The sequence below is a fragment of the Uranotaenia lowii genome, chromosome 3 (assembly GCF_029784155.1).
Source record: "Uranotaenia lowii strain MFRU-FL chromosome 3, ASM2978415v1, whole genome shotgun sequence".
Classification (NCBI taxonomy): Eukaryota; Metazoa; Arthropoda; class Insecta; order Diptera; family Culicidae; genus Uranotaenia; species Uranotaenia lowii.
In genome coordinates this window covers 236,559,335-236,575,459 of record NC_073693.1, presented here as the reverse complement: position 1 = coordinate 236,575,459, position 16,125 = coordinate 236,559,335, and the positions used below count along the sequence as shown (strand labels likewise).

Below are 16,125 nucleotides of genomic sequence, written 5' to 3'. Positions count from 1 at the left end.
CAGAATATCTGGCAACACTGTTGTGTTACCACAAACCCAATTTGAGTATTCTCGCCCAACTGTGTGATGATGTAAACATTTGTACCGCGTTTATCATCATCACCTGTAATTAGGAATCATTGATCTATTGTTCTCGATTGCGAATTGAACATTGCAAGAGAAACCAAAACAAACAATATTTTGGTTTTGCTCGTGGCAGCAGAAGTTTGCTGCTATTCAACAAAATTATTATTTTAGCTCAAATTTAATATTTTTATATTGCCTCTACTTTTAAAGAAAATTATTCTTGAAAATTTTGGATGCTTGAAGAATTGAACTTGAGCCTTCCAGGTGATAGCTGAACGCGTTACCTTTGTACCATAACTTGTGGCTATGATGAACTAGCTTAAATTATTGGAATTGTTTTGAACAATTAAGTTACTCTATTAAGACGTATTCCTATCAAACCCGCATATTACTTGAACTTGAAATTATGTCGTTTGGAGTAATGGATATATTAACTCTGTTTTTTTATATGTCATTAACACTCAACCAAAGTCGTGAAAAATAATTCATTCTGAAGTTGATTTTTTTTATTGCTCATGCATGAGCAAACTATGAGCTTTTCTATAAGCAATTTTTTCGGCTAAAATCAGCCCTCAGGCAGCACCCTTCTTTAAAAAAAATTGAAAAAAAACGAACTAGCATAAATCGATCCTTTTGCTTCGATTTTTTTGGTAGATCGATCCTGGAACCATTCAGCTTAATGGATCTTTTCCTGAGGATCGAACAATCCTAGCGTCTCACTAAAAGAGAATAATTTTCAAGCGTTACTCAGCTACATTTGATTATTTTTTCTCATCTCTACATTTCTTTATTTTAAAAAAAAACATCAAGAGAGACATGCTTTTTAAAGTGTACGGCTGAGTTAAATAGAGTTGAATTTGTTTCTCTCAAATTTTCTTTTAATTATGGTGACATAAAAAATGTCCAATGTAACAGACATACAGTGAATATCTCCTAGAATGTCAATTACAAAGTAATGTTTACTGTCAACATCAAAAACTCTACAGTATTCTAAAGAAAATCTTTAAGCAAGTTTTCGTCAAATGTCAAATGAGAATTACTGAGAAACATGATTAAAAAATTAAGCAATAATTATGAATTTTCATTTTGAAATATTTTCCGCTACGGTGATTAATGATTCTCTAAGTAAATATCGAAAACATAACCGATAATAACTTTCCCGAAAAGTTCAACTTTCACATTTTTAATTATACATTTTAAAGTATCCTTAAAAGTTAACGAACACTAAAAAACTTTCATCGTAACAGATTTTCATTCTGAGTTTTTGACAAAAACTTGCAAATTCTAAGGAATTTATAAAAAAGAATAATACCTACAATTATAAATTCACTTTTTCATGAAGGCACATACGTTATTTCTATGTGCTCTTTTGTAAAGAAAATTAATTTTTTTGAGTTTGCCCAAAAAAAAGTTACAGTTTACTATTTTAAATCTTTAACTGTCCCTTCAAAGAATATTTATTTTTAGCCGATACGTTCGTTTGTTTTAAACCCCTTGAAGCTCCAGTACTGCGGCATAACTTTCGGTAGTATTTCATTGATGTTATCACATTGAAAATGTTATATTCAGATTATTGATGAAATTTTACATCAGTTAAGCTGCAAGCTCTGTATAAAGCAAGAAAAAAAAAAATAGTGTTTTTACCTGGTTTGAAATGTGACGGTTCCCAAAAAAGTTTGTCAAAGATCTAGTTGACCAATTGGCAGATCGTCACCAAATTTTGCACATGTATACAATAAATTTCTATGGGTAGGTATCACTGAAAATTTCTAATTCAGTTTCCAGTTATTCACAAAAGAAGGTGTAGCAAGTCTTTAAGAAGAACTTCTGCTCCAATACAGAAAATCGAAAATACTCAAAATTGAGAACTCCAACCACCGAAACCTGAATTCCTCACATAAATCTATACTCATAATCATGTGTAAAGTTCAATTTTAGAAAATCTAAGAAATTGCAAAGTGATAAAAAGTTAGCAAAACGCTACCTTTGAAAATTCGTAGCATGTTTTTTCGGTTTTTTTCTTCTTAGACTTTGAATAATGGAACAGGGGATTTTTTTTTTTTATTATCTGACAATTTGCGCCGGGGGTCTTCGGATTTTCTCAAAAATTTCAAATTTGGTTCGTTTCAGCACCATAAAAAACATATATTTTTGCAGATTTCTATGATTTTTATTTTTCGAGTTAGATAACGTTTAAGTTTTTTTTTAAAAAGAAAATTACCCTCTTTTCAAATGCCAATAACTCTGTCTATTTTCATCGTAGAATAAAAAATAGCACATCAAATCGCATTAAAAATTTACCAGCTATCCAAATAAAATATTAACAAAAAGTTATAAATTGATTCTTGATGTAAAATAAAGTAAATATGATAAAAACAATGTCCAAAAGTACCGTCTGCACTACCAACATTTTTGAAACATATTTCATTTTATAGCCTCATTAATTTCACAACTTTCATCTGAAGACACCAAAGTGGGCCAAAAACTCCTTCAAGAGTTATGAAAGAAACAGTGACAATAAATCTCTTTTTTAACGTCAAAAAACTAACAATTTTCGAACAACTGCACTCACATATAGGGACTTCTTCTCCTATGGTCGAATAGTAGGAAAAAAACGACGATTGAACGAACATCAGCGATGCGACCATTGTTAAAATCGAGGTACCCAGTGTAGGTGCAGAGTTGTAAACAAAAGCACGTAGATATTATTTTATTGACAAGTTATATTCTCTTTTGAAAAAATTAGATCAAAGAACAATCAATGAATATAATCGTTTCTAGGGTATGCTTAAGAATAAACGTTTGTATAAACGATGTTCTGCGTATAAGCGCGTGACTGTGCGAGAATCGATATAACCTGACGCGGGCACAAGAATACATTATGGTCCTTATTCCTTCCATAACTCTTGAACGAGTGATTGGTTCATTTTGGTGTCTTCAGATGAAAGTTGTAAAACTAATTCGACTATAGGTATTTTTTGCAGATTTTTAACTCCCGGTGCACATGCGTACGATAGGAGAAGAAGTCCCTATATGTGAGTGCAGTTGTTCGAAAATTGTTAGTTTTTAACGTTAAAAAAGAGATTTATTGTCACTGTTTCTTTCATAACTCTTGAAGGAGTTTTTAGCCCACTTTGGTGTCTTCAGATGAAAGTTGTGAAATTAATAGGACTATAAAATGAAATATGTTTCAAAAGTTTTGGTGGTGCAGACGGTACTTTTGGACGATGTTTTTATCATATTTACTTTATTTTATATCGAGAATCAATATATAATTTTTTGTTAATATTTTATTTGGATAGTTGGTAAAATTTTAATGCGTTTTGAAGTGCTATTTTTTATTCTACGTTGAAAATTGACAAAGTTATGGGCATTTGAAAAGAGGGTAATTTTTTTTTCAAAAAAACTTAAACGTTATCTAACTCGAAAAACGAAAGTCTTAGAAAACTGCAAAAATACATGTTTTTTATGGTGCTGAAACGAACAAAATTTGAAATTTTTGAGAAAATCCGAAGACCCCCGGCGCAAACCCGTCAGATAATAAAAAAAATCCCCAACACTAAAATGTTACAGCTCAGTATTGTCTAAAAGACATATTTGAGTTACATTACAAAGTTTCAAAAACTATAAACTTTGTTAAAATAGTTTAGTAAACAAGTTTTGATAAGTAATGTCAATTTGAAAAGGGATTGTATAATATTGATGCGGATTGGACAAAATGAAAATATAACTGTCGTCGGTAATTTGCTTTTGTTGAAATGGCCGGGCATCGATTTTTACAAGAAAAGATTGACTGAGAAATAACAATGCATTGCGTGTTTTTTTTAAATAACTATTATCTACTACATAAGTTTCCAAAGTATTCTATTTTCAGGAGTAAACTTTTTAAATTGAAGATTTGGAAAAAATCTTCGAATAAATCTTTTAATATTTAATGCCTTCAACTTAACTTACAACAATTTCTCATTAATTTAATAGTTTTGATTCTAGAAAAGATCTACTGATTTGTATGGGAACTTTTGTGGGAGCAAACGGAATCTTTCATGCTAGAATCACGGTCAAACTTACGCTGTTGTTGATGTTATTCGACTGTTCATAATTTATCTAAACTTATAACTTTTCCCTAAACCATAATCCAACTTAAACCTTTCCAAAAGCTGATACCAACTTTCCACTATAAACAATGCTAAACTAATATACGGAAATTCGTAGTAGCTATTTTTTGAAGTGACGGCAAACGAATCAAAGTAACCTCTTCCGACTGTGGGTGTCACAATGTGCCCTGAAAGGATAACCCCCTAGCTAAAAAGCAACGAACGCCATCCATCGGCGGCAGAAGCAAGCAGCTAGATCAGGAGCTAAGGCTATGATAAATCAATTAATACTGGCTGTTCGACATGGCATCGCTCATTTGGTTCAACTTTTTGCCTCCGAAGAGGAGGTTTTCCTCGCAATTCACCCACTCTAGGAGACCATCGTTCAGTGGACTATCATGGGTCCGTACGGAGACGTGGAGGTGATATGATGATGAATTATTATCCCTTCCCATTCGCGCCAAAAGTTGCCAGGCCATTGAGGGAATTCGGCTGGACCGTTCAATCCCTGGAAGGCAGACCCCAAGGGTATTGATTTTGGATAGAGTTGTTCCAGTTCGATCTCCCGGATTTGACTTTCGTGACGATGATGATGATGATGATGATGATGATGACAATGATGGCGAACTTATTTCGGAACAAACGACGATGACGATAATAATGTTGAAGTATATGGCCATGTCGCTTCACCGTTCATATAATGTTCGGAAGTTCGGAATGGAATGGAATGAAATTAAAGCGGTTTTTCGGCGTAGGTTGTTATACATACCCCGGTCAGATAGGATGTTTTCCGGCTATCGTCCAGTATCGTCCGGCCGATGATGTCATGTTTGCTGTTGCATAATGAATTATGCAGCGCCGTTGGGGTCTGATTTGCCGATATTAATTTGTAATCAGGATCTGGAAAATGTCGGAAGTGTTTGGATTAGTATCTATACCTTTGATTTTTCGCTTCCGAAGTTTCAGGGTGTGGGGTTCAAGAGGGGAATGGAGAGTTGGGAAGACAGGGACGTGATCGAAAAGAGCTTGATTGAATTAGATGTGCCGTGTGATTGATACAAGTTCCGATACCTGTTCGGGAGAATTTAACTTATCACTATTGGACTATCACCAGTCCCAGAATAAATTTTCCATGTATGTTTATCAGATTTGCTAATGCAATTTGATGGTCGTTCAATTTCACTGATTCTGCTACGCATCAATGGGTTTTGATAAAGCTCGTGTACGGTTAAGCTAGTACTAGGCACGGTGTCTGTTTTAGAACAATTTCAAGAAAAAAAGTCGGCATCTATGAAAATTTGCCACATTATAGAGAAGACTCTCCCCTATCTAATGCACTTTTCAGGAAAAAAAAACCAATCGGGGGGTCTAAAGCTTAGATCATTTAGAAATGGAACAGTTACTAATGCGTGTATCTAAAAAACCATTCGTTTGATCGAAATACGTTCTATGGCGGAAATAAAGGCAATTTTATAATTATTCATGGAAAAAATTGAATTTTTTTTTTCGTTTTTTGTAAGAAATATTTCTTATTTATTCTTTGTATCTCCCATCGGCAAACGCACAATTTTTCAGTAATGTTATAGATCAGTTTTTTTCCACTTTTACTTCATCAAACCTGTATTTTGGGTGGCAGCGCCTTCCTCCTTCAATTTTCGCTACATTTTGATCCAATACTTCTCTTTTGATAGAAACTAAGGGCAATTTGGTGGATTCAGCAGTATCGAAATTATCAATACCTGATTAGTTTTGTGCGACTAAAAACGTTTTTACTGGAATGTATGCCGTGAAAATCTGACAAAAACGAAGCGAAACCATCATGAGATTGAACTTAAAGTTCAATCGGTTAGTTAAGATCCTTGACTACTTTTTAAGCTTTTATAAACAGCGAAAACCAAAGTTTTTGTTTTGAAAATTGTGGTTTTTCCCACAGGAGAAGAGTTTTGCAAATCATTATATTTTTTTTCAAAACAACCAGCAAATACAAATTTCAATCTGCATGGGAAATTTCCACGTCCAGAAATTGTTTTATTATGGTTTATTTGTGACATTTTACCACTCCTGGGGTATTCTGGTCTTACGACTAGAAATATTAAAGGATTCAACCGCTGGAATTTGTTTGAAATAGGGTTTTGGATATGTTTGTCGTCCATCGGAAATCTCCTCTCTGTTGTCCTGTTGTTCGGAATTAGGTTTTGATGACTCATAGCTAGGCAACACTTTCAGCATATCGGAGAAAAAATTGCGGGACATTTCAGCGATCTACACTTAGATTTTCGCTTACTCAATATTGAAAATTTTGGTATGAGCCTTAACTTCCTTGATGACCTTTAGCCTTAGTTGCCGATCATGTGCTTCACTCCAAAGCTTGATTCGAATTTTGTGAACAATTATGACAGTGCCGGCATATTTTTCCACCACTTACGCACAGATTTAGTTTTTGAAAATCAACGGTTTTGCCAGCTATCGATTTCAAAATAATGAATTTTGAAAGAAACTGTGCAAATTATTTGTTTTCTTTTTCTCTAGCATCGTAAATATTATGAAAACGTGTAAACTCTTAAATTTGAAAAAAAAATAGGTCGGATAGTTCTTTTTACAGGCAACAAAATACTGTTAAAATTTTAAATGTCCGATAACTGAGGAATAGGCTCAGTATCAGCAAAAAAATGTGCCATTTATAAATGAACTAAGCTTTAAAACAACATTTTTTTGAATATTTGCGATAAAAATATACGAGGAAAATATCCAAATTTTCGCTAGTAATTTTTCCTAAAAAATTCAAATTTTTCATTTTTGTGCATGAATGTGTTAAGGTTCCTTCAAAAATTGATAATAATTTCATAAAGTTTGATAAAAAAAATTTTTGATCAAAAAGTTGCGAAAGTGTTAAGTTTCGAAAAAAAAATTGCACATTAACGATAAAAGTTATTTAGATTTAGCCTTAAAACTACTTGGAAAGACTTTATCAAATTACTAAAAGCACAGTAGTGAAGATGTATTCTCTTTGATCATTTCTATCTAAGAAAGAATGTAGTTTTTTGAGTTGAGTTGAGAAAGTTACAATTCAAGCATTCAACAATATAAATATAACCCCCCTCACGATTTATATGTACTTTGGACAGTTAAGGGTGTGGGCTTAGAAAAAAAAAATATACTTAAACTATCTGTTTTGATAATTATTGAATGTGTGCATTGTTTGCTTGCAGAAAAACTTTTTTTTTTATTATTAAAGAAATATGTAATTTTCATATGTTTCCATATGATAATCGATCGAATATCCTGTTTAAAGAGTACTTTAAGCATTTTTTTTATATAAATCACTGTAGGTTGTCGCAGCGTGTTTGATGAAATTCAAAAAGCATTGCAAAGTTTCTTAAAATCCTTTTTTTAGTATGGTTTTCGAATTTAAACGCACATTACCTTTGAAGGACCAGTATTTTTTCTATAAATCTGAGAGAACGCTCACTACAGACCGGAAAAAAATTTGAGAACTATCAAACACTCAGTTTTGAACTATTTAATTCTAAATAAATAATCTGTCACTACGCAAAACTGCTTAACAATTCTAGAAACCTTTACAAATAATTTTGCAGGAAACAAAAATATTGTGTAGAATGATTGAATTTGAACTTTCTTTACTCAACCAAAAACTAAGTTCTATTTTGGATAGGAATGCTCAAAGAGAATTTTTCTTTTTAAACCAGCTCTTGTTTGTTTGTTTGTTGCAGTATTGCCAGTAAATTTTAAAGCTAATTCTAGATCATTTTTACTGTTAGTTTTAGATTTTTTTTTTAACTTTGCCATAATTTTTGAAATTTTTGCAATTTTGATTCATTTTTGAAGAATATTTCATACATCAAGGCTAAAAAAAGCAATATTTGATGTTTTCAGGAAATAATATTATCAAAAACTAGAAAATTTAGCTTTAAAAACAAATTGTTCTAGACCCCGCAATCGGTTTTTTCCCCTAAATAGTGCATTGGATAAGGTAGAGTCTCCTATATATTGCGATAAATTTTCAGAGATTTTTTTTTGTGATGGTCCCACAGGCCCTTTTGGGTCCTTCCTCCACCACATACGCTTCTTTAGAAGTGGAAGAGACATTTTATCCTATGGATAATCTTGTTAACATTATTTACTCCATTTATGTACGACTTATTCGTCTTACTCCCGCGTATGTCCATCATCGTACTATATTATGTCTGATTCTTCGTCAGATTTCCATCACTTTCATATGATCCTTTTTAGGATTGATCATTGTTTCAAAAAGTCTGTTTTATGTATCCTATTATCAGTTTCTTGAAAGTTCCAATGTTCAAACTATCTTTAATACTCACAGATAGATTGTTGAACATTTTCAACCCGTTGTAGAAAACAGAACGTTTGGTTTTGTCTTTTTTTATGCTAGGCAATATGAATTCTTGTGCTCTTCTTGTATTGTAGATGCCGATTTTTGTTTGGTTTTAAAAGGTCCAAAAAAAGACACCGTGTAGTACTTAAGCCGAATCGTAGGATAGAGAATAGCCTTCAAGTCTCTTAAGCCACCAGTCATGCGATCATTTGTGTTTGTGCTTTTTTTTTACTTTTCTTTTTTTTACAAGTCCTTTGAAGAACATGTTAGATGAGCTTTACAACTAGAAAAGTTATTAAGATCAAAAGAACGAGATGACTTTTTTAAGAACGAGTGATAAAAGATCATTCTTATTTCACAAAAATGACTTATATTGCTTTGAAGAATTGTTATAAGAAAATAACCTTTCTACTCTTTATAATGTTTTTTTTTGGTAAATAACATCATTGCTAAAAAAACACTTTTATTAAATCTCATAAAACTTTGACCTTTGTTTTTTACCTTTTTGACTTGGTCACTGGAAATTCCATGGGACTTTTTGATAAGCCAAGAAAATTAAGTTTCTAAAATTTCTATTCGGGAAGATGATTTTAAATTCAGTAAAGATGATTTTAAATCCAGTGAAATAATGTCGAAAACACCCACAATTATTTCTAAACTTTCAATAAAGCTTAAATTTGTTTTATTTACCTTTGATTTTCAATTGACGTATATTTTCAGAGGTCAAAACTCAAAATATTACTTCGAAAAGAATCCAAACCAGGTTTGAGTTTGATAATTTTTAGAGTATATGAATTCATGTAATTCGTTCCTCGAAAAACATTGTTTAGATATGTTTTTTTTGCTCAGCCATTTAACAGCCAAATGGCTGTAGGCGCATTTTACCCAATAGGCGCATATAAGTACACTTTCTCTTATTATTGAGCAGAATTAAATCTGAACATAGAGCTAAAAATTTTCATATATATTCGCCTAATTCAGTAACGTATTCAAAACTTCAAAATTTCAGGTGGTTAACATGACGAAAAAGTACCTCCTTCTTTTGGAAGAGCTCAAATATTTAAATTAAAAAATGAAAGATAATTTGTTGACAATCTGCATTTTGCGTTATGTCCTGTAAAAGAATAAATTTGAAACATTTTCCTTAGTTACTGACGAGAGTAGTTTTTTTTTCGGTCTGAGACCGTCACTTTTTGCGAGTATCAATCGTTGCTTAGAATGCATCATATCATTAGTTCACTGAAGTTTTTAAAAGTATCAACCGCAAATAGTTATTTTGGAATTTCAATAGACGAAAATATTGTACCTTTATTTCGGGATATATCCTCAATCCGGTCAGAAACGAATCAAACATGCTCGGAAATGTCTTAAACTATTTTTATAGAATTTTGAGTTTGTATTCCAACTTTTGGAAAATGGTTCTGATATTTGGTTCGAATCCAGGGAAAAAATAATTTGGATGTCCAGATAAAGCATTTTTGTAAGGTGTATTCTCAAAATTTTACCTAAATTCCGTAAAAACTCTTGGAAAGACCTGAAAGTACGTTTACCAAATTTTCTTATATGATTTTAAAAAATTGTCAGAAAAGTCTCGAAATGCAGTTGTTAAATTTTTGAGTTGTTTCAGTTATTTCATAAAAAAAAATATTTAAAGTGTTCAGAAAGGCGTTATACCAAATATGCACTTTAAGGCCCATATTATTAAAGAAAACAATTCTAACATTTGGTAAAATTTACAAAAATATCTTTAGAAAGAATTGAAATAGTTCGTTTGAACTTTGGATAATTGTCCTGAAATTTTCATAAAATCCTAAAAAAATACTTAACATGCTTTAAAATTATACTCGAAATGTTATCTGAATTCCTTTAAAACTCTTAGAAAGACCTGAAAGTGTATTTACCAAGATTTTCTTATTTAATCATAAAAATCGTAAAAAAAAGTTCTGAAATGCAACCATAAAATTTTTGAGCCATTTAAATTATTTCATAAAACAAATTGAAATTGAATGTGCTCAGAAAGGCGTGATACTAGATACGCGCTCTAAAGTTTTTAGTTTTTCTCTATGGAGCCACATTATTTTTTTTATTTACATAGTATTCCGTCTTACGACATAACTTGACGAACATAATTCCTAAAATTCACTCGGTCCATGGCAACCGTTCTCCAATTTCTCGGGCACCCCACGTTCGCCAGATCACGCTCCACTTGGTCTAACCACCTCGCTCGTTGCGCCCCTGCTCGTCTTGTTCCTACCGGATTCGTGGCGAACACCTGTTTTGCAGGACAGTCATCCGGCATTCTCGCAACATGTCCCACCCAGCGTATCCGGCCAGCCTTCACCACCTTCTGGATACTGGGTTCGCCGTAGAGTCGCGCGAGCTCGTGGTTCATCCTTCGCCTCCACATTCCGTTCTCCTGTACGCCGCCAAAGATGGTTCTTAACACTCGTCGCTCGAATACTCCGAGTGTACGCAGGTCCTCCTCGAGCAATATCCATGTCTCGTGCCCGTAGAGAACAACCGGTCTAATAAGCGTCGTATACGGGTTACACTTCGTGCGAGGGCTAAGTCTTCTCGACCGCAGTTGCTTGTGGAGTCCATAGTAGGCACGACTTCCGCTGATAATTCGCCTCCGGATCTCACGGCTGGTGTCATTGTCTGCGGTCACCAGTAAGCCGAGATAAACAAAGTCTACGACTATCTCCAGCTCGTCGCCGTCGATCGTGACCTTGTTATTACTGGACAAGCGGGTTCGGTCGGTCTCGGATCCGCAGGCCAGCATGTACTTCGTCTTGGACGTATTAATCATCAACCCAATCCTTCCTGCTTCGCGTTTCAGTTTGCGGTAGATCTCCTCCACCGCCGCAGATGATCTGCCGACTATATCAATGTCATCGGCAAAGCAGATAAGTTGACTGGATCTGTTGAAAATCGTGCCCCGCATTTCGCCCACCGCTCGTCGAATAACACCTTCTAGTGCCACGTTGAACATCATGCAGGATAGACCATCACTTTGTCGAAGCCCCCTGCGCGATTCGAATGAACTCGACAATTCACCCGAAATCCGCACACAGCACTGCGTTCCATCCATCGTCGCCTTGATCAGTCTGATCAGCTTCCCGGAAAAGCCGTTCTCGTCCATGATTTTCCATAGCTCGTTACGGTCGATCGTGTCGTATGCGGCTTTGAAGTCGATGAATAGATGGTGCGTAGGGACTTGGTGTTCACGGCATTTTTGGAGGATTTGCCGTAATGTGAATATCTGGTCCGTCGTAGACCGTCCCTCCATAAAGCCGGCCTGATGACTTCCCACGAATCTGTTTGCTTGTGGCGTTAGGCGGCGGAGTAGGATTCGGGACAACACTTTGTAGGCGGCATTGAGGACAGTGATCGCTCGGTAGTTCTCACAGTCCAATTTGTCGCCCTTCTTGTAGATGGGGCATATTACCCCCTCCTTCCACTCCTCCGGTAGCTGTTCTATGTCCCAGATCCGGATTATCAACCGGTGTAGGCAATCGGCCAACCTGTCCGGGCCCATTTTGATGAGTTCAGCTGCGATGCCATCCTTCCCAGCCGACTTGTTTCTATTCAGCTGGCGAATGGCTTCCTTAACTTCACTCATCGTTGGGAGTGGCTCGTCTTCGTCGTTGGCTACGCCGGCGATGTACCTTCCCCCACCGCACAGTGGTCCAAAAGGGTCTGAAATGGAACTTTTTTCCTGGTGCTTTTGTCTTTCATTTTAGCTATTAGATGTCTTCAGAACATTCACTAGTAAGATTGTTTCCCATAACGTGAAAGTATCAAAAATTAGTCACAGCCTACTACGATAAAAATAAAAACACTAACTTTTTTGTTTGAAGAGATAGAGACCAAATTTGTTCTACAAAGTTGTAGATATCATCAAAATATGAAACTTTGCAGAAATAACCAGAGCTCTATCTCTATTCAGTGCAGAGTTATAGAGCTTTTAGTTTAAAACATACTTAAAATTTGTTTTATGTACTTAACTATTGTAAATTTTTGAACTTACATAAATATGATGCTCACAACATTTATTGCGATACTCAATACGCACATTTTGCACAAGGTCTTAAGTCTCTACGACCTTGTCTTCCGAAGTTATCGCAATTTCAAGTTTTATTTTTCCTAAATTTCACCAATTTCTAGGGTAAAATGGGGCAAGTGGATCCATAAACTAAATACCACATCTTGAAGTATAATTCAAGTACTTTAAACTAAGCCAGAAATTACTTGTCTCCACGCGCCCGTTTTTGAGTACGGTCGACATAAATTTGTTGAATTCTTAGATTTTAACGAGAAAATAGAGATTGATTGTTAATAATTCTGTCCTATCTTCCCAAGGAATGAACTATCTGTTTTGATGTCTTCAAATCAAAGTTGCAACAACAAACGAGCTATTGAATGGTATTTTTAAGAGAATTTTTTATGATACCGTTTGTAGACTTAAACAATTTTTAAAGCGTTTTTACGGTTTTAACTGGAAATGCTTTTTGTTAATTTTTTTTTAAATACTAAATTTGAAAAGGTGATAAAATTTCAATTCGTTTTGATGTGCTATTTGATGATTTCAGTTGAAAACTGATAAAGTTATGTGAATTTTAAGCATGTTTTTATTTCAACGATGACAATAAAACTCTATTTTCTCGTTAAAATCTAAGAATTCAACAAATTTATGCCGACCGTTCTCAAAAACGGGCGCGTGGAGACAAGTAATTTCTGGGTAAGTTTGTAGTACTTGAATTATACTTCAAGATCTGGTATTTATTTTATGGATCCACTTGCCCCATTTTACCCTAGAAATTCTTAAAATTAAGGAATAATAAAACTTGAAATTGCGATAACTTCGGAAGACAAGGTCGTAGAGACTTAAGATCTAGTGCAAAATGTGCGTATTGAGTATCGCAATAAATGTTGTGAATATTATATTTATGTAAGCTCAAAATTTACAATAGTTAAGTATAAAAAACGAATTTTAAGTATGTTTTAAACTAAAAGCTCTATAACTCTGCACTGATTAGAGATAGAGCTCTTATTATTTGAGCAAAGTTTCATATTTTGATGATATCTACAACTTTGTAGAACAAATTTGGTCTCTATCTCTTCAAACAAAAAAGTTAGTGTTTTTATTTTTATCGTAGTTGGCTGTGACTAATTTTTGATACTTTCACGTTATGGGAAACAATCTTACTAGTAAATGTTCTGAAGACATCTAATAGCTAAAATGAAAGACAAAAGCACCAGGAAAAAAGTTCCATTTCAGACCTTTTTGGAACACTGTGCACCGTCTTGATCTCCTGCATGTGCGCCGTTCAGGTGTTCATCGAAGTGCTGCTTCCACCTTTTCATCACCTCACGATTGTCCGTCAGGATACCCCCGTCCTTATCCCGGCACATTTCGGCTTGCGACACGAAGCCTTTGCGGGATGCGTTGAGTTTCTGATAGAACTTTCGTGTTTCTTGGGAACGATGCAGCTGCTCCAGCTCCTCGAGCTCCTCCTCCTCCAGGCGGCGCTTTTTCTCCTGGAAAAGTCGGACTCGCTGCCTCTTCCGCTGTCGGTGATTTTCCACATTTCGACGGGTGCCTCTCTGCACTACTGCCGCCCGCGCGGCATTTTCTTCGTCCATCACCCTCCTACACTCCTCGTCGAACCAGTCGTTCCGTCGAGATCGCTCCACATAACCGATGACGTTCTCCGCAGCACTGTTGATGGCTGTTTTGATGGTATCCCAACAGTCCTCGAGAGGGGCTTCGACCGATTGCGCGTAGTCTGCCGCGACCTCAGGTTGCTTCAGTCGCGCGATATTTAACCGAGGCGGGCGCCGGTTTCGCGTGTTGTTCACTACGGAGAGTTTTGGGCGCATCTTCACCATCACCAGATAATGGTCCGACTCGATGTTGGCGCCCCGACAGGATCTGACGTCGATGATGTCCGAGAAGTGCCGGCTGTCGATCAAAACGTGGTCGATCTGTGATTGAGTTTGGTACGGTGATCTCCAGGTGTACTTGTGTGGGAGGCGGTGCTGGAAAAAGGTACTACGTACGGCCATTCGTTTGGAGGCGGCGAAATCAATAAGTCTGAGGCCGTTTTCGTTGGTCAGCTGGTGTGCACTGAACCTTCCAATTGTCGGTTTGAATTCCTCCTCCTGGCCGACCTGAGCATTGAAATCCCCGATGACGATCTTGATATCATGTTTTGGGCAACGGTTGTATTCACGCTCCAGCTGCGCGTAGAATTCATCTTTGTCGTCACCGGTACTTCCGAGGTGAGGGCTGTGCACGTTGATGATGCTGATGTTGAAGAACCGGCCCTTGATTCTCAACCGGCACATTCGTGAGTTGATCGGCCACCACCCGATCACGCGCTTTTGCATCTTTCCCATCACTATAAAAGCTGTTCCAAGCTCGTGTGTGTTGCCGCAGCTCTGGTAGATGGCACGACCATCTGGGTACGTTCGTACCGTGGAGCCCTTCCAGCATACCTCCTGCAGCGCTACGATGTCGAATTTGCGGCTCTTCAATTCGTTGGAGAGCACGTGGGTACTGCCCACAAAATTTAGAGATCGGCAGTTCCATGTTTCAAGTTTCCAATCGCTAGTCCCTTTTCGTCGCGTGGATCTTTGCCGATTTCCATCCGAAATTTGTTGTTCGTTGTTCGTTGCTTATGTTTTTTGTAGTCACAGGCTCGCAAGGCCCGCAGCTAACCCCACTATCTCGCAGGAGGACCGTCGTGATGTTGCTGTTTTGGGTCCCGAACACCACCAGGACGCTGTTGCACTCCCCACGCCGCCCCTGACATGGAGAACAGACGCGTACGAAGCCCCCTATCTCAGTCTGCATGCAACCAAAGCAGACACATTGTTCCATAAATCTGGAACTTTGTGTGGCATCAAACAAAAATAAAGACCAAGAAACCTTGAATGTCTATTTGTAGTGCCTTTTATCCAAAAAATTGTATTTGGAAAAACTATTGTGCTATTTGAAACAATTTGATTTGAGAGGAGCGCTGATCGAGATTGCATACCAGTCGGGCGAAGCAGTAGCGAGAGGTGCTTTCCTATTATACAATCAGAATGTTTCAAATAAGAAGCATATCCTGAGTGTTTGTTTTGATTGATTTTCGGAACACTGTTAAAAATTTTGTTGAATAAAATTTATAAGTTTTCGAATTTCTAGGAACTCTCTGGAGCCACCTTGTACATTTTTTCCTAGACATATTCTTATTGATTTCAAATAGGAATTTCTTTAAATTTCAATGCTTTTGAGCAATTAAAAACTCCTAACCTTAAAACATATGCAGAACAAGCTTGTGCTCTTGGAATTCTCTGGAGCCACCTTGTACGTTCTTCAAAGACATGTTCTTATTGACTTTAAATCGGAATTTCTATAAATTCAAATTCTTTTGAGCAATTTGAAACTCATAATCTTAAAACATATGCAGAACAAGCATGTGTGAGCTTTACAGAGATTAACATTATTTTACAACAAATATAGAAATTATCAAACTGTTGGAACTTTTTCTTTTATTAAACTTGAATATATGTACAATGGAGCTTGATATGTTCAATTCATCAAATCAAACTAATTCAATT

The 16,125-nt window shown here is 35.9% G+C and overlaps 1 protein-coding gene across 2 annotated transcripts in view; it reads right to left on the bottom strand.

The window, feature by feature from the left end:
• LOC129751670 (hemicentin-1) overlaps positions 1-16,125 on the bottom strand; it is a 1,296,938-nt gene that overhangs the window by 66,231 nt on the left and 1,214,582 nt on the right. For both annotated transcript variants that reach the window (XM_055747314.1, XM_055747315.1), the window contains exon 16: positions 4,930-5,060. In XM_055747314.1, the coding sequence (XP_055603289.1) occupies positions 4,930-5,060 (131 nt within the window). The remainder of the gene's footprint in view (positions 1-4,929; positions 5,061-16,125) is intronic.